Source organism: Seriola lalandi, unplaced genomic scaffold, assembly GCF_002814215.2.
Source record: "Seriola lalandi dorsalis isolate HSWRI2012SDOR001 ecotype SW California unplaced genomic scaffold, Sedor1 jcf7180002054464, whole genome shotgun sequence".
Taxonomy (NCBI): Eukaryota; Metazoa; Chordata; class Actinopteri; order Carangiformes; family Carangidae; genus Seriola; species Seriola lalandi.
This window is the reverse complement of record NW_019525017.1, coordinates 597,795-622,615: the sequence shown is the minus strand read 5'-3', so window position 1 is coordinate 622,615 and position 24,821 is coordinate 597,795. Positions and strand designations below refer to the sequence as shown.

Here is a 24,821-nt window from a genome sequence, read left to right as displayed (position 1 = left end):
ATTTTTTTTTATTCAGTAGGCCAGTCTGTTGGAGCTGGCGCCTGTTTCTGGGGAAGATAAACAGAAAGCACAAGGAGGAAGTTGTTGTCAAGTGTCAGTGGCAGTAATAGCATCAAGCCAAACACAGAGAAATATGTCCGTACTTTTCTCCTTTTGAAACTGTAGACATTTAAAAACAACTCTGGAGGAAGCCGTCGCCTTGTTGGAACTATATTTAGTTGTAATGATAATTTCATTTTCGTGGGCTATTTATTTTATATTCGTGTCGAAGCCATTGTTTGGGAAGAATTAGCTAGCCTGACGTTAGCAATGGGTCGATGACACAGACTGCAGCCGCAGAGTTTGACTGAACACCGCCCAGCTGTTTGCACCGGGGAAGGAGGGAGGAGACCAGATGGATTTCTCTAAGTTCCTGGACGATGACTTTGATGTGAAAGACTGGGTGAACGGCGCCTTCAAGGTGGTGCAGAAGGACGCGCCGGGGAAAGCAGACACACACGCAGCCACACTGGTCATGAAACTGCAGCTGTTCATCCAGGAGGTCAACAATGCTATTGAGGGTCAGTTAGTTTAAGAAAACTAGTGTATCTTTCCATTATAGCACCACAAATGTGTTCTTTCGCCTGCTGCCTCTCTTAACAATATTTGCTCTTGTCAAGTGTTTTACCTTTTCTGATGATATATATGTGGGATAGACTAAATACTAGAAACACTTCTCAATATATATAAATTATGACTCAGTCTACACAGTAGGGCATTACACTATATCTACATAGTTATTTATCGTTGCTGACTTCACTATTTAAAATTATGCAAAAGCAAGTTATGTTTTTGTGGAAAGTTTGAAAATGTGTGGTCTTGAGAGAGTTTGTAAATTTGCAACAATTCAAAGAAGGTGATAAGATGGACAAGATCATTGTAGACAGTGGACAAAGGACAGTGATGTTTATGTGAATCCTATACATACACTAAATTGCCAATTTATTAAGTAGATTTAGCTACATCTGTTGATGCTGTCAGAAAGAGGTGTTGATTCAACTTTGTGATCATTTTACAGGATGTTGTTTGTGGTGCTGTTGAATTGTATTGCATTATACAAAGAGGTGTTTATGTGCCATTCATATAAAGGGGGGTAGAATCAGCTGAATCAGCTGAATCAACACCATCTGAGTTTCAATAAAAACTGAACGTTATAACCCTCATGAAGGGAGGATTTGTTGCAGGACTGCTGTATTAGACTGCATTACCTTTAGCTAGGCTTACCTAATAAACTGGCAACTAAGTGTATGATGACTAAGTGAAAATGAAGTGCAAAAATGACCATTACCAGTAACTCTAATCACAATTGCAGTATCTGTCAAATTAATTGCAATATGAATATTTTGCATATTGTTCAGCCCTATATAAAAAATATATTTTACTGCTTAAGGTCAAGACAGTTCTCATGTCTTGGGAAAAAAAGCATCAGCACACCAGAGAAATCACATCATTCATTGCTAAAACTAATACCAAAGAGAACTGCATGTAATGACTGTTTTCAGTTTGTTTTTCTACAGAGTGGCACCAACTATGATATAATGTGGTTACAGTTATAATTTTCTTGTTATGTGCTTCAGTAACTGAAAGACTGCTGTATTCCTGTTTTGTAGAGAGCAGTCATCAGGCCCTCCAAAATATGCCCAGAGTGCTGCGAGATGTGGAGGCTGTGAAACAGGAGGCTTCCTTCCTCAAAGAGCAAATGGTCCTGGTCAAAGAGGACATCAAGAAGTTTGAGCAGGACACTGTGCAGTCAATGCAGGTGTGTGAACATTTCCATTGCTATGACATTATTAGATAATTAGCACTTGCATGCTTGAAGTATATTCAGGGTTCACAAGTAACATATTGCATGTTAAACAAAGACACATATCTACATTGACTATTAAAGGGATCAAGTGATGAATTTGATATTATTGAAACAATTAGTGTCTTTTGTTTTTGAGCAGCGGAATCATCAAAGCCTGAGTAGCATAAACTGTGCAGGGTGCTCTGAGGATATTTCTTACGCATGACTTGTATTCTCTGTGGGTCTTATTCACCAGGTCCTGGTGGAGATAGATCAGGTGAAGAGCCGCATGCAGCTGGCAGCTGAGGCTCTACAGGAGGCAGACAAGTGGAGCACACTGAGTGCAGACATTGAGGAGACCTTCAAAACACAGGTATAAATGAAATAAATTCCTGAAGGACTTTCCTTGTTAAGTTTTTGTAGAGCTCGCTGAACCTTTGTGTTGTGGCAGCTTCTCACCGTCTATATAAATGTTCTCAATATGAAAATCATGGGATTGAATTCCTTTTTATGTTGGACATATATATTTATTATACTGTAAGAGAAGGAGTTCATACACAACTAAATCCTGTAGTTAGCTCCTAATGGATTATCACAGGCAATTGATAGCAACAGATTTTCTGGTCAGAAAAAGTGATCAAAATATTTAATATCTCATACTTGTAAAGTAGGAAAGAATTGACAATAAAATTTTAAGTGTTGGCTTGTTGACATTAAGCTTGAATATGCTTCTTTATTCTCCCAGGACCTTGCAGTGATCTCCTCCAAGCTGACCAGCATGCAGAACAGCCTGGCCATGCTGGTGGACACACCAGACTACTCTGAAAAGTGTGTCCACCTGGAGGCTCTGAAAAACAGACTGGAGGCCCTCGCCAGTCCACAGATAGTAGCGACCTTTAATTCCATGTCTATAGGTAAAAACCTGTGACAAGTGCGATTGTGTTTTAGATTTCCATTTCTTTGTTCACTGTAGGTCACTGTCAGTGTACACTACATATGCTTACTGTATGTTTTCATGTTTTTTCTCTGCAGACCAAGCCAAGCTGTTTGTTAAAGTCTTCACAGAGATAGATAGAATGCCACAGCTCCTTGCTTACTACTATAAGTGTCACAAGGTGGGTGTGACGGGCCTCTCCCTGACCGTGATTATTAATTAATAAATGAGCCATCACAAAATCATATTCTCTTTTTAACCTGTTCGGTGGAGACATGCACTACTGTCCATTTGTGAATGAATGTTTGTTTTGGGCTCTCCAGGGCCAGCTGGTGAGCATTTGGCAGGATCTCTCTCAGAGCGAGCTCAGTCTGAATCAGCAGTTGTCTGAGTTCTACGACACCTTGCTCTCCACGTGGCACGCTCAGCTCCAGTGGAGCAGCCAGGTCAGAAACACTACAGTACTGACAGACAGTTAATAAGTTGTACTTCATGTTGCATCGACGCTAACACATTATTTGAAATTGCCGGACAGTAATCAGTCAGAAAAAGTCCAATACCAAACTTTACCTGAACTGTCAACACCCAACAGGTGTTCAAGAACCCATATGAAGTGGTGACAGTGTTGCTGATCCAGACTCTGGGGGCCATGGTGCCGTCCATCGCTGTGTGCCTGAGCACGGCCATGGAGCGGGCAGCTCTTGAGCAGCGTCTTGACACCCTGCTGGAACTCCATCAAACTACGTCCACCTTTGGACACAGCCTGGAGGCTGCCATGCTGCCACACCTGGGTCTGCACAATGCCAAAAAATGATGCATTCAAAACAAAGAAACTGTATTGATTGAAGGTGTGGTGAGTGTAGCTCACTTATGTTACTCATGTTACGTCTGTTCTACTTCTCCAGGTGAGAATAACCTGCTGAAGGTGAATGAGCTGGTGTGTGCGCTGTATGACCCCTATAAATCTTATCAGCTACAGTATGGAGATCTGGAGGAAGGTCACCTCCTCATCCAGATCAGTGCCGTTCCTTTGGTAACACAACCCACAAACATACACATACACTTTTGCCACAACTGTCATTTTTGTCTGATTCCCTTCCCGTTTTCATTCTTTTCTTAAAGTTGGTGCCGCTCATGTTTCACACACTCCATATTCTTTCTTCTTTTTAGGAACACGGGGAGGTAATTGATTGTGTAGAAGAGTTGAGCCACTCTGTCGGCAAGTTGTTTGGCCTGTCTAGTGCGGCTGTGGACCGCTGTGTCAAACTGACTGACGGACTGGCCGTGTGTGGCCTCCTTAAAGCTCTCAAAGCCGTTTTCACCAAGTAAACACCCTTGACTCTCACATGGAATATTGGTAGAAATAATTTGCCTAATTTTTAGCATGTGTGAACTTTTGATTTATGTTGCCAGTTTTAATGCTGTGCTTTTCGTAGGTATGTGTCTGATTTCTCCACGACACTGCAGTCAATCAGGAAGAAGTGTAAACTGGAGGATACACCTAGTTCATCTTCTTTTCAGGAGGACTGGACAGCATTCCAGAACTCAGTCAGGTTAATTCTCCTTTACATTTCAGATCCGAAAAACCAAGTGGTACACACCTTACTAGTTTGAGGATGAGGGTGTACAAGACGTTGCCCATACTTAACTGTTTTTTCTGTTGTGTTTTGCAGGATTATTGCCACTTGTGGAGAGTTACTGAGACAATGTGGGGCGTTTGAGCAGCAGCTGTCAAACAAGTAAGAGAAACTTTCATGATTCATATTTCATGTTCCACTTGTCCCATCTTACCTTAAACTGTTGTGTACACAGTATAATTGTGGCACATCGTCAGGCACATCATCAAGTTTAAGGGAATTTAATAAATTTTTTTTTTTGTCATCAATCAATCCCTCCTATAGGATCCTGGGTACGGCAGGTAAGTACTTGTCAGAGTCATACAGCCCCCGCAGTCTGGCAGGCATCCAGGAGGCCAGCTCCACAGAGAGGAAGAGCGTCACCAAGAACCCATGGCAGGAATATAACTACCTTCAGAGGGGCAATATGGCTGAATATAACAGCCTGATGGAAGTCCTCTACTCATTAAAGGTATGGAGTGGTGCTGATGTCAGAAAAGTCTGGTGATTTCTCTCTGAAAAGAACTGAATCTCAGTCAAACACCCTCTGCAGCTGTTTTTATGCATTTCTCTCTGTTTGTCTCGCAGGAGAAGGGCACAGGTAACTCCAGCCTGTTAGCTGAGCCCAGAGCAGCTCTGACCAGACTCAACCAGCAGGCCAACCAGCTGGCATTCGACTCCGTCTTCCTGCAGATCAAACACCAGCTCTGCCTCGTCTCCAAGATGGAGGTGATTAAGTGTCAAGTTTCTAGATTATTTGATTTCAAATACTGATGGATGTGATTTGAGTGTATGAGTGCTAAGAGCTTTTGGATTGTATGTGTGAGTGTGCATCTGAGCATTGCTGTATCTATTTTAATCTCACCTCGTGCTGTTTGATTTGTGCTCCTTCGTTGTGATAAGAGTCAAGAGGTACCCGGTTTTGGAGAGAGCTACACAGAGGACCTGCCAACTTTCAGCCTGTCGCCGCAAGAATACATTACAAATGTCAGTCAGGTTTGATCTGAATATAAGCCCTGATTTTTAAAGTAAATTATTCCTAAATCATAATTTGTACCAATTAAATTGCTGAGTGCAGATCATTACTGGATGTATCAAACAATATTAGTTTATGTTGTCCCCTTCCAGATAGGGCAGTACCTGATGTCTCTGCCACTCCACCTGGAGCCATTTGTGACACAGGAGGACCCGGCACTAGAAATGGCTTTACACGCTGGGAAGCTGCCTTTCCCTCCAGAGCAAGGTTACTGACCATCAGTCCTGATTCTCTTCTCAATCTGTCTCTCTAAACGATATTTGTTTTCTTCCGCTATTTTCTTTCCACAAAGCCTTCCGCTTCAGCTCTGAAGCCCTAATGCTCTGCACTTATAGTTTCTTCATTTTCCTGAGAAATTCACAGTCAGAAGGAGAGATACTTCATAACTTTAGCATAGTGAAACTTTTATGTGTGAGCATATGCACAAATTTAATTTTAATTGGATATTTAAATAAAAAGCCATTTAGCCCACATTACTGTATGAGCAAAGGCAGTTGAGAACCTAAAGAGTTGAGGATTCAGCACTAGTTTTTTCTTATCTTTGGGTTTTTATTTTTACCTTTTAATTTTAACCTTTATCCTCCATCTTTGGCTCCTTTTTTCCCAACCAACCTCTCCAAGAACGTCTCAGCAATTGTGCCACTATCTCTTATACCTTTCACACCCTGTCAGCTGACTGACTGAAACATCACCTTCCCTCTGTTCCAGGTGATGACCTTCCCGAGCTGGACAACACAGCAGACTACTGGCTGGGCTCCATTGCTCGGGCAACCATGCAGACCTACTGTGATGCCATCTTGCTCATCCCCCAACTGAGCACCCATTCCACCAAACAGCTGGCCACAGATATCGGTACAGTAACCATAACGCTGGATGGACACATGCAGTTAGCCGTGACTGATGGCTAAGAGAAACAGTGATATATATTGACATTGTTATTAATATTCACAGGGAAAAAGGCAATGAAATGCTGGCTCCTTGGCAAATGAATGTATGTTGAATCATTTTGGGTGATGACTCCTGTTCTTGCTTCACAGACTATCTGAGCAACGTGATGGACGCTCTGGGCCTGCAGCCCTCCCGCACCCTGCAGCACATCGTCACCCTGCTGAGAGCCAAGCCAGAGAACTACAGACAGACCACCAAACTGCTGCCTCGTCGACTGGCCTCCACCATCGCTGCCCTCCGCTGCATCGACTACTAACAGTAAGGGAGAGGGAGAAGGACTATGTAGGTACAGTGGCTTCCAGAGCAGCACCGGGGACTCGCAGCGATGTTTTATCCATTCCTGGATTGTTTGGGGCGGCAGCATTTTAGGTTTATTGTTCTGTCTACGTGTATATGTATACACGTACATACGTATATGTATGGGAGTTATGGGAATGTTAAGAGACTGAAATCAGGGTGGTCCAGACTTTTTTTTTTATACTGATTAATTTTGAACTAAGTGTGACTTAAAGTGACAGTGTCATCAGTGATAATGCCTTCAAGTCAAGCCAAAAAGCGAAAGTGTCTTGACACTACATCTTTAATCTCTGTGTTTATAAGTTGCTGAAGCATCTGACGAAATAACTAAATGTACATCAGGGCATGTGTGAGAGCATTTGAAATCTATCTTACTGATATAATTCATCTATAATAATAAAGGTAATATTTCTGATATGAGCGCTATTGTTTTTCTGGTAACTGAGCCTCACGTTCAGCAGTTGACTTTAAACAGTAAAGGTAGAGGATCTGTCTATCACTCTCTCTCTGATGTAGTAGGGGCTGGATAAATGATATGAATAATCTCCATGTGGACATTTTTCCTAATTTTTCCATGCAGTATCTTGAAAATCTGTACATAAAACATTTACATCAACACTATGATGTAGCCTTTTGTGTGATTTTCCAAAGCTATTTTTTATTTACTTGAGAAATGCGGGGGCAGAATGAGTTGCTAATGTAACTGATCTAGTTTAATAAACGTGTGACCTTTTCCGTAGCTTGTCAAACGCAGATTGTGAATCCAATGTCTAAAAGTGTCTTGTCTTACCATGTTATGTTCTTAACCGATGTTGCATGTATTTGCACCCTCGAGCCATGAAAATTGGCACGTCTGTCACAGTCAGGTGTCAGGGGAATACTTGCAGAAATAGAAGACTTTACTGAAACACACAGGTAAGACTCCTGACTGAGAGGAATGAGGAAAAAGAGGAAAAAAATTATTTTTGGCAAAATGGGCAAATCTAATATTTGAACTAGTGCTGATTATTTTTGATTAATCATTTGGTGCAATTTTAATAATTGATTACGTAATTTATTAAGCAGAAATGCCATTGATTCTCACATGTAGAGATCTGCTGTGGTTCTCTGTGACTGTAAATTGAATATTTTTGGGGTTTGGACTGTTTCTCAATCAAAAAAGAAATCTGAAGACATCACCTTGGGCTCTGGGAAACTGACATACATAGCCTTTCACTATAGGTTGTGACATTTACAGACTAAAACAATCTTTAAGTCATCAAAATAATTAACAATAGAAAATAAAACACACAATTGGATTTATAATTTTTACTACACAACAGCTGCAGTGTAGTTACTATAGTTGTCATATTAAGATTTTATATGCAAAACATGGCATGATCATTTTATAAAACTACTAATGGCATGGTTACAGATGAACCTACCCAACAATATATAAAATACTTAAAAATAGCTCCTCCTTGACCATGCTTCTTATATGTTAATAATAATACTAATACAATAATATGGTGGAATATGTAATAATATAACATTGTTAAAAGGGCAATTTTCCATAATAGAATTACATTATATAATTTTGAATGATTTTTTTAATGTTGTACAGCGGAGTGAATTACAATAAAATGTACTAATATATCTAAAGGTTAATAGCTCATCTAATACTCAGACTCATGGTAAAGTTTGCTGTGAACTTGTTGGCTCGATCAAAGAATTAGTCTTTTTATTATCTGTTAATGATGTGATTATATATTGACATTGCTGACCAATTGGCATTGAGCAGTGTCCATGCTGTCCAGAGACGGGGATGGATGGAGCATCATCCAGCATCACATGCCGCTGTACCTGCTCCACTCCAACATGGACCAGTGTTTGGCCCTGACGTCAGCCGTTACCGCCCTGCCTGCAGTGTCGGTGCCTACAGAAGATGATGGAGACGGGAGAAGCGGCCTCGCCGTAAATCCCATCCGGAGTGGGAATTAAGACGCACGAAGACTAAGACAACTATTCCGAAACTTTCGGATGGGGACACCGAAACGTGCACCTTTCACATCTGGCTCACGAAATGATGCTCCACAGCAGGCAGGCGCGAGGGAGCGGCGGGCAGTGCCGCTCCGGTCGGGGGGTCCCTCGGTTTGGCGGAGCTCGTGCGAGCGCGCTCACTGTGGAGGCGATTTAGGGAAGACATTCACAGGGTAAACACCACCAACCGATCCGTTTTCAACATCCGCGTGGATTTGATGACCGGAGGTGAAGGAATACCTTTAAAAGGGTGGAGCTGCGGTTTCTTTAATAAATGATGAGGAATTCCGCGCGTCACTCTCTGCCTAATTGTGAAAGGTTGTTTTGATGTTTATGTCTGGCTGACATTGTTACCACTGGTAGTCAACCACAGCGCCTTGTTTTTGTGTATAAACAATGACACAGGTTGTGTTATTTCACCCGACCGACTGCTAGAGATGATGGCTGCTGGCTGGTGCGGGACTACCCCAGGCATTCATGTAAAGCGCCCTGGTAGTGGCTCTCCATGGAGGCTGTTTATGCAATCCGACGCAGTGTTGCAAGTGGGCTGATTTGATCCTTCTCTGCTGTATCCATATGATATGATCCCCAGAACTGCCAGGCCTTTGTGTTTGTGTGAAATATGCTCAGGCCTTGTGTAAAACATCAGAAAGTGAAGGAGCTGTCATTTCATGGGGACGAAGCGGTGCTCTGAATAAAGGGGGGGGCCCTCTTTGGATTTAAGGCGTAAAACGCGGGCAAAGACATCGGACTGACCATGTCGAAAGTTGTCAGTAACAAGGAGAAGAAATCCTTCAGCAAGAGGCTGTTCCGGAGGAGCTCGGTCCGCTCAGTGGGGAGCTTTATGAACAGAGTTCTCCGGACTCTGTCGACTCTGTCTCATTTCGGCACCGACGAGCAGGCCGCCGAGGACGAGAAGGACGACGCAACTTTGATCCCGACCACCACCGGGGGGTCAGTCCCGTCCGACGACAGCGACTGCGGGGGGTTTCCCTTCGGGGACAAGGTGCCCGGTGTCGCCGGACTCAAGAACCACGGCAACACCTGCTTCATGAACGCTATCTTGCAATGCCTGAGCAACACGGAGCTGTTCGCTGAGTACCTGGCTCTGGAGCAGTTCAAAGGAGGGGAGACGACCAGCAACAACGAGAAGGCCAAGTCTAACGGGGTGCTGCTCCAGAAGAAGGGGAGCCAGCTGCACGAGGCGGGGGAGGTGACGGAGCAGCTGTCCGGGCTGGTTCGGGCGCTCTGGACCTTTGAGTACACACCTCAGCACAGCAGAGACTTCAAGGTAAGTGTGAGGTCTCAAAACATGATTAATCTCACAATACCTCCCCAAAATATAATGCATGAAGTGCATGCACTATATTGACATATATGGATAGCTGTATGGTGCATACAGACTCAAATGATATCAGTGTAACTGCTTTAATACAATAATTAAGTTTACAGGTCCTGATTTTTTCCCCCCCTCACATTTATTGATTCTTGTTTGTGGCAAATCTTCATCTTTTCAGCTGAAAGTCTAACTCACAACAGAAAAGTAAAGTCAACTGAGTTCAGATTGTTACAGATAACATTACTGGATACCTCAGCCCCAGGTTGTCTTTTGTTTTCTGCCATAAGGATAAGGCATCTAAGTGAGCTATTTTATACTGACAACACCAAATGCAGATGCTTTGGCCTTATACTGGTCAGCCTAAAAATATGAACTTGAGCCTGTTTAATATCCCCTTATTCCTTCATTCGTCAGAATAATTGCAGACAGGGTCAGATGCGGTGATTAAGTAGCAGCCTTCAATGACTGATTTTCTTGTCAACAAGCCTCTGGAGCTCATCATTCATTTGGCATTATTATAGTCTGCCCTCGACTTCAAATCTCCACCTTTCATTCCATATTTTATGTACATTTATATGAAAAACAAGGTAGTTTCTCTCTTTTGTCAAGTGTCAGTTTTTATACAGGAGTCACAGCACAGTTCACAGTTGTGAGTTGCTTATAATCACCCTTTTTATAGGAGAATGAATCATAATGGAAGAGGCGAAATCAGTTTTCCTGGACTAAAACTCCTTTCTTTAAAAGGCTCTTTGAGCTGCTCAGCTGATTGTTGAGTCCTAGAGCTGAGCTGTAATAAAACTCATGCTTTTTTTTTTTGAACTGCTTGATTGTCCGTCCCACACTCATCAGCTTTTGTTCCAGCCTCATCTGTTGTTTCAACGTTTTGCCTCTTAAACTCTTATCCCAGCACTGAAAAATCTGCCTGTCACAATCACAAAGGTTTGTTCTTTGCAACAGGGATTTCTTTTTATTTTTTATGTGTGTCTTTTTTTCCGTCTGATAAGCTATTTTCTTCTTTCAGAAGTTCAAAATGCACGGAGGAGAGGAACTAAATTGAACAGGGCTATTCAACACTTTGCTTATTCTTTAGAGTGTTACTATTTCTGTCCATTTTTTTCTGCCTTGGTTGCCAGCCAGAGTACAAACTGTCTGATTGGATATAGATTATTCTCTTCAGAGTGAGAGGCCTTGAATATGTTTAACTGTGTAGGGAGATTAAGTACAGCTATCAGGAGTATCAGGTACTCAGAAAAGGAAAATTAAAACAATTTAGATTTTAATTTGAAATAAGCTGATTTCCGAAGTAAATCGTACTTGTTGTTTTTTAATATCATTGTTCCTGATGTGTGTGGGGCGGCATACAGTAAAAATTTTTACTGACTTTCTCTCTAATATCTCACAAAATCAAACATGTAGATGGATTGGAAGTACTTTGCTCTCCAATTTATAGATCACAAACTTAAACGCTGCTAATTGAAGCATGCTATTTTCGTGGTTCGTGTACTTTGCTGCTCAGCATGCACATGTGGCGCTTTTGTGCCTCTTGCCTCAGACCACAATCTGAGCCTAAACTGAGAGCACTTAAAGATCGTTAGGGAGACATCCGTAGTAATAACACAGGGGAATCATCCACTGTGCCTCAGAATCCATTTTCTCTCCAAAGAAATAGGTTTGAAGATTATGTTGTTGTTCACCATCCAAACTGCCGAGGAGCACGAGCTACACAAACTCTCTCATAGAAGATTAGGAAGGACGTTAACTGATGGTGAAAAATGATACTTAATTTCATAATATGATTGATGGTAAAACAAATCCAACATGATGGCAGTGTGTAAACAACACAAACTCCATGGTTGATACAGTTATTAGACTTTTCTGTAGATCTTCTTTATTCTAATGTTAATAAATGATGAGCTTCAAGCAATCAGTCTTTCATTAATTAATGTCCTGCTTAACCTGCTTAAAGTCAAAATGATGGTTTTGATCAGCACAACTGCTGAGAGGAATAATCTGTTTCTTCCCAAACTGTTGCTGTGTGAAATATCTGGGATGGAATAAAATAGAAAAGTTAAAAGCTTCTTTATCAACTTCTTCTAATATCGCAAAGGATCAGTGTTAGAAAATTTTCTAATATTTACTTTATGTTAATGGGACATTTTAGCCCTTGCCACATTTGTGACTTCAAGTATCTCTACTGTGGTTGTTGAGTCAGAATTCATTTTTTTTTAACTGGTCCTTAACAATCCCACAGACTTGAAAGCTGCCTAAACTAAATTACCCATGTTTTCATGTCAGTGTAGATATTCAGATCAACTTCCTGTTACTCATGAGAAATCACTCCCTATACAAAAATTGTTTATAGTTTATTTACTGTCAAGGGAAATGTGACGAATTAGTAAACACTGCAAAATCAATTTTATTGCAAATAACAGTATAAAATATACATGAAACACTGAATAGTAAATGTGTAATAGAAAACATTTATTTTTCCACAATAGTATAAAATCTGACCCCAGTCTTTCTTTTCACTCTCCATTAGATTGCTTCATAAACACTAAATATTTCACATACAGCCTGATAATTCATAGGACACACTAATTCTGTCTGTTTCAAAGGGATACAGATGTTTAAAACAATGCATCATTAACATTTGCTCGGCATTTCACTGAAACAGCTCGTGTTTACGTTTCGTTTCGCCCAGTGGTTCTGTGTTTTCGCATTAAAACTGTCTCATAATCGGAGGAGTCTGCTGAGGCAAGCTTGAGATCTAGTTTCATAAACAGACCTTTACCTAAAGGGAGCCTCTGTGGTCAAGCCACAGAAGGAAGGCTCGCTCTTTGTTTGCATCACAGTTTGCACAAATTGCAGAGGCTGCCTTGGTAATGTCCTCAAAATGAGGAACAGTGTCCCATGGGAGTGACTGGGACGGCACACGGTGCTCAGCCCCCCCCCCATATCTTTGACCTTGTGTGACATTTGATAGCTGGTGAGTAGAGGTGACTTTATAGCTGCCAGCCTGGGTGGCTCTGTAGAGTACACACTGTTGTCATCTCCAATAGCTAATTGTTAGTGAGGTTAAGCTGTCGATTTTCAGCCTGTGTCCTGGTTTTAAAAAGCTTCTCTCAAACATCGCCCCCCCACCTCTGCTGACCTTTAGGATAGTGCTGATCGTCATCCTGGTCAAACACACTGAATATTTTATGATCAGCCAACTCGCTTGCACTATCAAACCATCTCCCTGTTTTTGGAGCGATGCGCTACGACCTAATTTGTTTGTTCCGCTGTTCTCTGCTGCAGAATGTGGTGTCCAAGAGTGCCCTTCAGTTCAGGGGTAACTCCCAGCACGATGCCCAGGAATTCCTCCTTTGGTTGCTGGATAGAGTTCATGAAGACCTCAATCATATCGTCCACCCTGAGATCAGACCCCCCCGGAAGGTAAACAGCACCTTACAACACAGATAGACATTGTATTTGCAGTATAGGATACTCTATATTCAGCTATAGACCAGTATAATCTAAATTTTTGGACAATTTTCTTAATGTTTTTACTAGATGTTGTCCCTTTTGTGTTACCTGACCGATCAATTTTGCAATAAACTGTACTGCTGCTGTTTTTTATCGTGCATTACATTGTGTCCCAAATAACTGTTCAGTGTCTGTCTTATATTTGCAGCCTCCAGTAGAAGAAGAAAATCCCCCTGAAGGATCTCCACTACCAGCACCTGGCTCTTTTGTACAGGAGCTGTTTCAGGCACAATACAGGTGAAATTTTCAATCACTGGTATATACTGTTATCTATTTATACCAAATGTAAATACTGATTGACTTCACACAATTTACTCACATACATGTTAATTATCAGAAAATCAACGAGGAACATTCACAAGTAGTAAAACAATGTCCACAACAACCTGCATCGTCTAAGTCAAGGGAAACTGTGCAAAACTCTGACAACATGTGCTGAACACATAAAACACAAATTGTGATAAAATATTCTAAACTTTCTAAAGATTCACTTACTATCTTTTTTTCTCTTGTCATCTTGTCATCAAGCAACCTAAGTTTCGAACTTTGGTCACTTGATAACAACAAGTGATTGAAGTTAAAATTTTAGGGATAGAAAGTCCTCTTTCATCAAGCACGCATGTTATTTTATGTACCCGCTGTACTTTTCTATAAAAGTAATCTACAGCACTGATGCTTAAAAAAATGCACCAGTAATATCACATATTTATGCAGATGTATGAGCTTTACATCAAAGCAACCACTGTACAGATCATGCCCGCGCGATAAATATGAATCTGTAGCTATTAGCCGGTTCGCTTAGCTTAGCACAAAGACTGGAACAGAGGGAAACAGGTAGCCTGGCCCTGCACCAAAAGTAGCAAAAGCCGACTTCCAGCACCTGGAAAACACATTGTATCTTGTTTGTTTAATTTGTGCAAGTGTAATTTTTTTTTTTTATTATGTAAAATCAGCAAGTTGTGGATTTACAGGAGGTTATGTGGAGTGTGTTAGCAAGGAACAGTGACTTCCTGGAGTCTTGTTGTCATTGTGAAGTTCAACCCTAAAACCACACTGTGTTGTTTTCACTCTCTAGAGTAAGAAGGTAGATTTCTAACCATTGGACAGAGACAGCTCTTTCCACCTGTTTCCAGTCATTACACTAAAGCTAAGCTAACCAGATATGAGAGTGGTATCAATGTTTTCATCTAACTCTCAGCAAGAAGGCAAATAAATGTACTTTCCGAAACACTGAAGTAATCCTTTAAAATGATACACTCGCAGTAACTAACAGTAACTACCAGTAATCCAGCAGCTTTGCTTTATTGTCATCATGTCTCTGTGTAGGTCCTCTCTGACTTGCCCTCACTGCCAGAAACAGAGCAACACCTTTGATCCTTTCCTCTGCATCTCACTGCCAATCCCGGTACCTCACACACGGTAAGGTGGCTCTGTATCTAGTTTACAAGTAAGACAAAAAAAAACATGTCTCTCTATCCCAGCATTAAAAACGGTGTCAAACCCAGCCTAGACAAACACCATGAAGGATCTGACAGGAGAAAGCTAAAATTAGAAGATGCCATCTATCTTTGTAACATCAGTCCAGCTGCCGCTATGAAACAGCCAATTAATTTCAATCTTTCTGTGTTGCAGGCCACTGTATGTGACAGTGGTGTACCAAGGAAAGTGCTCCCACTGTATGAGAGTCGGGGTGGCGGTGCCTCTCTCTGGCACCGTGTCCAGACTGAGACAAGCTGTGGCCCAAGAGACCAAAATCCCTGCCCAACAGGTGCTGCCTCATTTGAAACTTCCTTTTTTAAGACCCTTAGTACATCAAAGTGAAGAGGATTAAAGAGAGTGTGTGCTACTTTGAGGAAACTGGATGGATGAGTGTTTTCAGTTAGACATGAGAGAATTTGGTGGTTATGTTTGTCTTCCTGTCCTTCTGCTATTTGCCCTTTTTAGTAATACCTCATTGATTTTATTTGCTACCAATTCTTCTGCAACCCACGCTCTGCTGTTGTTCCCCCGTCTCTGCTCAGATCGTCCTCACTGAAATGTACTATGATGGCTTTCATCGCTCCTTCTGTGATGACGACGACGACCTTGAGATCATTCAGGAGAGTGACTCCATCTTTGCCTTCGAGACACCTGAGCTGTTCAGACCAGAACAGATCCGCTCCAAGCGAGGCGGTACAACATCCTGTGTATTCCCCCAGAAATTAGTTTAGCTCTTTGTCTCGTTACGGCAGTAGGAGTGGAGATTAGATTAGAAATGGACTTATATTAGAGAAATGCTTTATTCAGGAAGCTGCTGCACACACTGACCTGCATGTCGGATTGATTTTTGAGGCAGTTTATAAAGTAGTGTATGGCTTTCACTTTTTAAAAAAGTTTGTAACTTTAAACATTGTGTGTTGATTTCAGGAAGCCCACATGCAAATCTCAACCAGAACAACTTGAAGTACGGCACAGATAATAACAGGATAGCCACACAAATACAAGAGCCTACAACACCACCTCAGAGTCCTAATAAGAACAGTGGGCAGGCTGAGAAGATTGTCCTGTTGGTGTGTAACAGAGCCTGTGCTGGACAGCAAGGACGCAGGTACTTTAATGAGCAACGAAGTGCAAGAATGTCCATCATCAACTCAAAGAATTCTTTAAAACCTCACTGCTTTTGTTTTCCGTGCAGGTTTGGTAATCCATTCATTCTGTATCTGGAGCGTACAGTGACATGGGATGTACTTCAGAAAGAGATCCTGGAGAAGATGCAGCATCTGTTGCGCCCTGGAGTCTTTGTGCAGGTACGTACTCTAAGCATGCTCTTATCCACGCAGACCCTTTGATTTGAATCATCCTTTCATTACGTTCATGTGTTATATATTAAAATATCTTATCCTGGATGGTCTGTAGGTGGGGCCCTTCACTTTGCGTGTGGTAGGAGTGGTTGGAATCACATATCTCTTGCCTCAGGAGGAACAGCCACTCTGCCATCCCTCTGTGGAGAGGTAATGTCACTCACCACCACAAGGGGGGTGTGTTACCTCACTTGAGTAGTCGTTACATAAATCCTGCAGTGTGTTCAATGCATTTGAAGTTGATTGAAGAGCTACAGTATGTAGGCTGACTCTTCAATGGTATTGATTTTAAAATATGTATAATAGCTTGCCTGTTTTTTATGGATTTCCTTCTCAGAAGGTGCTAACCTCTGTGGCTGCTACATGGATTTTTTTAAATGGAGGGAATGAGAAAAAAATGACATTTGCTTCACTACTTCAACAAACAAAAATGAACCCTTGAAGAAGTGTTTATTAAAACCATCTGGGATCCAATGTGCAATTTCAAAACACATTTTACAAACAATTTGTAGTAGTGGCTTGTAGTGGGAGTCTCAAAATGAAACTTAGTCCAGTGTAGCTTCCAAATATTCTTTACAGTTCTTCAGTCAGTGGTACTGTTATAATTCTGTATGAGTATCAGCTAAATGTCTTAAATGGGAAGTTTAATTTGGGGTTCTCTTAATCTAATTTTTAACAGGGCATACAAGTCTTGCGGCCCTGGAGGGCCCCCTCATGTGAAAATTGTCGTTGAATGGGACAAGGAGACAAAAGACTAGTAAGTGAGCTCTTGCAAAAAACTAATCTCACTCACTTGATGAAGCTCAGGGCAGATGTGTGATGTGACATGTTGTATCTTCTGTCAGAGCATTTTAACACAAACACATGTAATGTTTGAAGTTCTACGTGATCCCTGTGAGACTTGTGTGCCATGTTATGCCCACAGTCTGTTCAAAAGAACTGAGGACGAATACATCCCAGATGCTGAAAGTGTGCGTCAAGTAAAGGAGCAGCACCTGCAGCCTCAGACATGTTCACTTGCCCAGTGCTTTCAACTCTACACCAAAGAGGAACAGGTAGGCTGAGACATGGGATCATGTAGTCGGTGAGAATATCACTGATACTGAATAAATACGCGGATTAAAGAACGTTTTTGTCAATCTTTGCTGCGTGCTAACATTCATTGACAGTTTCAGCTCGTCTCCAACTAATGCAGACTTTTTAATTCAAGTGTGTGAAGGAGACAGGGAAGGGTAAATTGCAGGTGTGTTGTTAGATTGTAATTTATAGATTTGACATCAGAGGTGAATTTAAGATGTTGTCGGGGGTGGGGTTAGTATTTGTAGATGAGTAAAAAAAAAACTAAATTCATACCTTTTATCACACAAAAAAACATACATACATGTTAACAGATAAAAAACAACACGACATAAGAGAACATGATACCGACATTGGTTGCTCTTTAATAACTGATATTTTTCCACATTCATTTTAGCTCGCTCCTGATGATGCATGGCGATGTCCACACTGTAAGCAGCTCCAGCAGGGCAGCATCAAGCTCAGTCTGTGGACCCTGCCAGACATCCTCATACTTCACCTGAAGCGCTTTAGACAGGTACTCTCTTGCAAACGAAGCTGCCACAATGCTCAGATTTCTAAAAGTAAAAAAATCTAATGAATTAGAGATAATGTATGTATTATGTTACTGAGTAGGAACTGCTTTTAAAAGAATATACTCACTTGAATGTGTTGCATCCTTCAGGATGGGGATCGACGGATGAAGATGCAGAACATGGTGAAGTTCCCACTCACGGGTATGGACATGGCACCCCATATGGTAAAGAGGAGCCAGAGCAGCTGGAGTCTCCCCTCCCACTGGTCACCATGGAGACGGCCTTATGGGCTGGGCCGTGATCCGGAGGACTACCTTTATGACCTATATGCAGTGTGCAACCATCATGGGACCATGCAGGGAGGACATTACACAGGTAACACAGCACCATGCACAAGCAGTCACAGATATGGTTGTTGTATTAACTGATTTTGCTTTTATGAAAGTTTTGCAGGATATTTTAACATTTTATTGCATTGTGTCTTGTAGCTCACTGTAAGAACTCCATTGATGGACAGTGGTATTGCTTTGATGATAGCGATGTTCATCCCATGTCTGAAGATGAGGTGTGCAAGCAGACTGCTTACATCTTGTTTTATCAAAGACGAGCCACAATTCCCTCCTGGTCTGCCAACAGCTCTGTGGGAGGTAATCTTTTATTGATGTTAGGCTGTACACTTCCTTACATACTGTATTTGTTTGGGTGTGCTCTATGGAATATATTGCAGATGATCAGCCACTCTCTGTTTGGGTCTTTAGGATCCACCAGTTCGTCCTTGTGTGAGCACTGGATAAGTCGGCTGATGGGTAGCCGTCCACCTAGCCAAGCCTCGTCTGGTTCCTCCAGACGCACCTCGTTGGCTTCCCTCTCGGAGTCTGCTGAGTTTGCTGGTGAACGGAGCGAGGATGATGGTGAGGGACACTCATCCAAACACAGGCGATTTCTCAGATGATTTTATAAACATGAATATTTTCTTATTGATGTGTATCTTTCTACAATGCAGGCTTATCAAGCCGCCCAGCAGTGAGAGGCATGCAAAGACAAACGTTCTCCTCGAGATCTTCAATTGCCAGTCCACTGGTACTCAATGAAAATGGCACTAAACCAACCTGGCCCCACTCTGCTAAGCTCCAACTCCGTTCCAACTCTCCCTCACGCTTCTCCCTGGAATCCCACTCCTCCTCTCCGACTCTGGAGAGGATAGGAGAGGTGGTTGATAACAAGCTGTCAACCTCCTGTTTCCCTGGGTCACCTAAGCCAGACAAGCTTTCAGGGGGCAAGTCAGTCCTCACAGCCTTGGATAGTAATCCTGGTAGTAAGAAGCTGATAGAGCAGGTCCACTCCAAGGCTGTGGCACAGGCAGAGCAGAGGACCTCCGTCCAGACCGGGGATAACAACAATGTAGTCACTGCTGCTGAGCAGGTTAGTCCTCGACATGGGGCGGCTGCAAAAGAGCTGAAACAAAGAAATGTGGCTCCAGATAGCACTGGTGTCAAAAGGACCTCAGCAAAGACCGGGATAGAGAGTGAAAGGAGTCCAAAGAAGCGTCCTGCCACCTCCTCAACGTCATCCAGCTCTCTCTCTCCTGCGTCCCCAGCCGTTGACAAGTCACCGTCTCGAACACAGGCCAAGGGTGCAGCATCAGCATCAAACCCCAAGGACAAAGGTGATGGACCTCCTAAAACTAGCAAGGCTAGCTCCTCAAGAACAGCAACCCCCTCTAAGAAAGGGTCATCTCAAACCCCAGAGGTCTTACGCCCTGTCTCTGCCCAACAGAGGAAGAGTGATTCTCCGGGATTACAAAGCTCAAATCCTCAGAAAAGGACAACACCTAGAGGTGGAGGTGAGAAAGGCTCAGCCTCTGGAAGGACTAGAGCAGCAGACAGGAGCACTAGCCGTGAATCTTCACGGACCAGTGCGGTTTCAGAGAAAAAGGTTAACCCTGGAGGACCTCCCTCCAGGTCAAGTGCCACCAGTAAAGTTGAGGGCAGGCCGGGCCGGGCTGCGGAGAACAAGGCAGCTGCCCGGACCTCAAGTAGTAGCTCCTCTATGGCTAGTCTCCGATCCTCAAGTGTGGGAGTTTCCTCTGCGAGCGCGGCTCCACCATCCAAGGGACCTCGTAGGAACAGTAAGACGGAGGAGAAAGGTTTGTCCTTCTTCAAAACTGCTCTGAGGCCCAAAGAGACCCGTAAGTCAGTTGATGGTGGGAAATCAGGGACGGCAGAAGCTAAAGGAAGTCCAGAGGATAGTGGTGGGGATGCAGTTAAAGAAGGAGTCCCACATGGAGCCAGCAGGAAAGCCCAGAATGTGGCATCAGACGCTAAGACTAATGTGACCACAGCCAAAGACAAGGAATCCTCCAAGGCAACCGCTGCAGCTAAGCATTCACTGCTGCCCTCCACAAAGTCCAAGCTTTCTGGAGCAGAAACGACCACCCAGTCCTCCGCCAACTCAAAAGACCCTTTGAAGAAAGAGCCTGCTAAAAAGACAATGCAGTCTAGAAAAATTCCCATCAACTCCACACAAACTAGCCAGAGGTCCAAGTAATGTTCTTCTGAGGACCTGATAACAATCTCTCAAGTGCAGCTCTGAGGTGTTTTAACCATCAAACTAGACCCAGTGTCTGACCCCAACATCTTTAAAGCACCTGTAGCTTTTCAGTGGTTACTGAATACCAGCTGCCATACTGGACACTTACTGTCCACATTGTTAAATAGTTATTTAGGAATGGATTTTAACAAAGCACTTTGTATGGATTGCATTGTTTTTGAGGAATATTATACTGTATTGTAAATAAGCATGGACTGCACATGTATTGAAAATATTGCCTTGTTCTGTCTGTAGCATAGTTGGGAGAAGTACATCTCAGTAGGAGGTGAAAATAAAAGTGACTTTGCACAAGATGGAAAGCAAATATATAATGGTGGAAAGAAACTTTTGAGAAATATCAAACATGGACTACTCAGTCACCAAAGGAAGTTTACTGGCAATTTTTAAAATGCTGATGCAGTGAAACACTGAAATATTTCCAAAAATCTTTATGTACAGCTCTCCTTCAATATTGAGAGCCATATGTCAACAACGAACATCAGTGCCTCAGATAATCATAGTGAAGTATTTAATCTAAATTGTATAACTGCAGGTGTTGGTAAATTTATAATTCAATTTTAATATTTATTAAGCACTGAAAATGTAATTTCAAGTAAAACACAATTAAGCCTATTTAACCTGAACTGCTGTTTACATATGCTCCTTGATGTAGTAATTGTGCAACAGCCTTTAAGAAGTATTTTTCTGCAGCCAAAATCAGACTGTGATGGAGAGACCGGGGAGAAGTGCAGGAATGAAGCATGTGTCGTTGGTGTTAAATGTCCGGAGACCTTTGGTTTGTAATGGTTCTTAAATGTTTGTGTTTTATTTACCAGTAATAACCTGTTACCCCTCAGACAGCCACCCTCCCGTCACCACCTCTGCCCTCCAGCTGCTGATGCCAACACTTACCTGCGGTGCCCATGTCCCTCATGGGGATCAGCCTCCTCTGACTGCCAGACATCTCCAAACATTCCTCCCAGACGAACACAGGGTTAATGTAAAAAGCCACTATACGCACACAGACAACATTATTCAGAGACAGCTGGGTTTGCCTTCGTTGAACACCATACATGTACATAGAGCATTATGGTGCGTGTGAGTCAGCCCATCCTCTTGTCTTTCATATGTGACATCACAGCTTGTGCACATCTTTAGCTTGCATCAATGAGTAGATCAACACTGAACACACTGACAGAGATTGAGAAAAAGAGATCACCATTCATGAAGTATATGACAGTTGTTGCATGATAAATTGCTTATGCATGCACTTAACTATGCAAGCAGACTCTTGCTAATGCCCACACTGAGTATGTAGAAGTGCTACTCTTGGATGTGTATATATTTCTAACTGTATATTTTTCCAAATGCCAGCATCAGAGAGCATGTTAAGGCATACTTTATTAAAGCTTTGTTTGCACATTTCTTCAAATCAATATACATTTTGTATGAATGATAAGTATTGCTCATTCACCCTCTCAAAGTAAATCAACTCACTTGCAAATTAATGTTTTCTGTATTGTATTCATTTGTCTCACATTTCCCTCCCCACAATGCCAATTTTAATCAGATTTTAAAAGAAGAATTGTTTTTATATGGTTTTGGCAACAAAACATCGCTGCAGTTTATAACTTGTGGTATAACTGTCGTTTATCATCTGTAACATCTGCTCTGAGAGCTGAGAAATTAAAATGACCAACACCAGTAGTGTGCTGTACAAGACCTAATGCCAGGCTTGTTTTCTGGTTCTAAATGTACACATTTTGTCAGGTTAGGTTGGGACCGTTCAAGACAACATGCTGCCATTATGACCTCAGTCCTCTGCTTTTGTCTGAAGATCCAAAAAAAGCAACAATGTGCAATATATTCTCTGAAATCTGATGTTGTTCTGGTTTTAATTTTTGTATGATCAAACCTCAAACCTGTCTCAAAAAAGTCACAATACAACAATAGACATAACATCTTGACTATAATACTGTATATGATAATATCTTGAATTTTTCACTGTGACAGATCGCGCTTGAAGGTATCATTGACTAACGTTGTAAGGAGTCCCACCAAGTATAAATTCTTAAATGATTAAACATCACAATTATAGATCTACTGATCTACTAAGTGTCACATTCAAGGAGGAGTGTGCATCATTTGCCCAAGCAGCTGGACCATAAACTACTTTACAGCCTTCTGGCACATGGTGCAGAATAAATCTAAACATTATCTTCAGTGCCTGGTGGCTACAGTGTGTTCATACTGTGGAATTACACCCAACACATGCAGTGTATAAACTGACTTATGTACAGTACGTCACATCAATTTTAAGTGAAATCTTGCAGTGTTGATGATATGAGAGGGATGTATATATCTAGTGAAATGCTATGAGGAGTTATTTATTTTCACAAATGCATGAGAAAAACCTTTTTATTTTTCCATTTATATTCTGTGATATAATGTAATTTTTTGACATGTACTGTGTTCATCTTATTTCGGGGGGTAGCAGTGTGTGTTGGCATTGTTTTAGCAATGCAAGACAAACGACAACAAAATACAATAATGTCATGAAATAAAATTTGTCGACATATGCAGCTCTGGGTGATTTGTTTTGCATTTCCAGTTTTTGTGCTGCTACTTTTTGGGTCACATTTCTCCTTTGCTCCACTTGGTGGTGCTCGGTGTTCGCCTCAAAATCCCAGTAGACACAAAAATAATGAGTTGGGGAGATGAAGCAGCGCTCAACATGAATTTGTCCGTGAGAAATGCCCTTCAGTTTGAACTTGTGGGATTATTAAGATATATAGTAGCGTCAAATCTAATGCTGTCAGTGACAGAGATGATATGTTATTAAACTACAGCACCATCATTTATTTAGAGCTGATTCAATTGTGGTTTTATTAGTTTGGCCCAAGGCTGGGCATATTAAGTGTTAATGCGGCCTCTTTGTCTTTCTGTTCTTGTAATTTTGTAGAGCAGTCATCAGTTTTGGGAATTACATTTTCACCCTCTCACTTCTCACCTCTTGTGTAGTCTGAGAAGCAATGAAATTTTAAAAAATGGCCTGTGGCGTGAGGGTGCTGCAACTTGCTTCTCTTGACATGCAGCAGTAAGGCTCTGCATTGTTTATCCTATCAGAATCGAGCATTTGCGCATTCCAAAGGAAAATACAAAGTTGTGCAATTAATATACATACATGAATGTAATTAGAAAATTCACAGACTGCAACCCGGCACAAGATCATTCTGTAAGGGAGCCAGGCTTCTCTTGTGCTGAAATCAATAATCATTTGCCAATTGTATAAGCTCCAAGAGAACATCATTAGCAAGACCTCAGTGGAGAATTCAACAACTTTTATCTGGATTTAACACACAAATTGTGACATTACCCTTTTTGACTCCTCAACATAATGCATCTAACATGCTGTAATTAGTTTACATGTTTTGCTTTTGCTACATTAATGTGTTTGATGCATTGTAGAAAGGCAATCTTATCTTATTGATCAATGCAATCTTGGTATCTCCCGGGGCCAAATTCGATCCCTAATGCTGCTGCTAAGTCTCCATTTTGAGAAACTCTGTCCCTGGATAGGAGACGCCGAACAGAATTTTCATGATTAGCTTTCACTTTTTCACTGCTCGCTGTTTGGATGGATCAATGCATTGAGTGCTGTGGTGAAACCGAAATACAGGGGATGGCCACAATATCTTAAATACCTGTATAATACAGCCTAACACCTCCATATTACAAACCAATAAAATAGCCCTGCAACATTGTGAACCTTGTTGTGTCAGAATTTTTTTACTGAGAATATTTAGACCAATATTTGTGGTGGCATTGCACCAATAACATGATGTTACATTAGAATACAGTATCTTACATCATATTGCAATACAATACAACACAGACCAAACTACAATTGAGAATTAGCAATACCACCACTATGAAACAAATTCAATAAAACTGAACAGTATGCACAATAATAGTATTTGTTTCAGGGCTATTTAATTGGATGCACTATAATGACACTGTGTCCACCTTCTGACATATTTACATCAGTGATATGGTGCTACAGTGTATTCTTTCTGTTTACAGGCCTATGTTAGCCATAGACACTAGAGACTGCAGAAAACCCAGAGGAATATGGGACATTTGAAAGCAGGTCTAAGCATCTCATAAACATCCACACTCATCCACGGTGATGGAAAACACAGGAAAGATGTGAAACTTGCAGACAAGAGGAAAACTTTACAAAGCAGGTGTTAGCAGCTGA

The 24,821-nt window shown here is 41.7% G+C and overlaps 2 protein-coding genes across 2 annotated transcripts; both read left to right on the top strand.

Annotated features, from left to right (window-relative positions):
* The first annotated feature begins 66 nt into the window (after positions 1-66).
* cog7 (component of oligomeric golgi complex 7) lies at positions 67-7,418 on the top strand. Its single transcript, XM_023411381.2, has 17 exons — positions 67-560; positions 1,650-1,798; positions 2,082-2,198; positions 2,571-2,739; positions 2,858-2,940; positions 3,083-3,205; positions 3,352-3,550; positions 3,665-3,792; positions 3,930-4,084; positions 4,196-4,312; positions 4,433-4,498; positions 4,661-4,847; positions 4,964-5,104; positions 5,279-5,362; positions 5,504-5,618; positions 6,120-6,263; positions 6,449-7,418. Exons 1-17 carry the CDS (start codon positions 395-397, stop codon positions 6,613-6,615), a joined length of 2,310 nt encoding a protein of 769 aa, XP_023267149.1. The 5' UTR covers positions 67-394; the 3' UTR covers positions 6,616-7,418.
* Positions 7,419-8,427: 1,009 nt separating this feature from the next.
* LOC111658721 (ubiquitin carboxyl-terminal hydrolase 31-like) lies at positions 8,428-23,142 on the top strand. Its single transcript, XM_023411361.2, has 16 exons — positions 8,428-9,966; positions 13,312-13,449; positions 13,688-13,776; positions 14,866-14,958; positions 15,172-15,307; positions 15,561-15,711; positions 15,946-16,126; positions 16,214-16,325; positions 16,435-16,529; positions 17,059-17,136; positions 17,305-17,434; positions 17,854-17,973; positions 18,121-18,346; positions 18,460-18,618; positions 18,730-18,882; positions 18,975-23,142. The coding sequence occupies exons 1-16, from the start codon at positions 9,433-9,435 to the stop codon at positions 20,516-20,518; spliced, it is 3,939 nt and encodes a 1,312-aa protein (XP_023267129.1). The 5' UTR covers positions 8,428-9,432; the 3' UTR covers positions 20,519-23,142.
* The last annotated feature ends 1,679 nt before the right edge of the window (positions 23,143-24,821 follow it).

What these genes read in the sequence shown, in the direction of transcription:
- cog7 (XM_023411381.2), top strand. Translation starts at nt 395, where the DNA reads ATGGATTTCTCTAAGTTCCTGGACGATGACTTTGATGTGAAAGACTGG. An exon ending in GCCTCGTCTCCAAGATGGAG is followed by an intron (nt 5,105 to 5,278) that starts GTGATTAAGTGT and finishes CGTTGTGATAAG; the next exon opens with AGTCAAGAGGTACCCGGTTT. An exon ending in GCCTTTCCCTCCAGAGCAAG is followed by an intron (nt 5,619 to 6,119) that starts GTTACTGACCAT and finishes CCTCTGTTCCAG; the next exon opens with GTGATGACCTTCCCGAGCTG.
- LOC111658721 (XM_023411361.2), top strand. Translation starts at nt 9,433, where the DNA reads ATGTCGAAAGTTGTCAGTAACAAGGAGAAGAAATCCTTCAGCAAGAGG. An exon ending in AGATCAGACCCCCCCGGAAG is followed by an intron (nt 13,450 to 13,687) that starts GTAAACAGCACC and finishes TTATATTTGCAG; the next exon opens with CCTCCAGTAGAAGAAGAAAA. An exon ending in TGAACGGAGCGAGGATGATG is followed by an intron (nt 18,883 to 18,974) that starts GTGAGGGACACT and finishes TCTACAATGCAG; the next exon opens with GCTTATCAAGCCGCCCAGCA.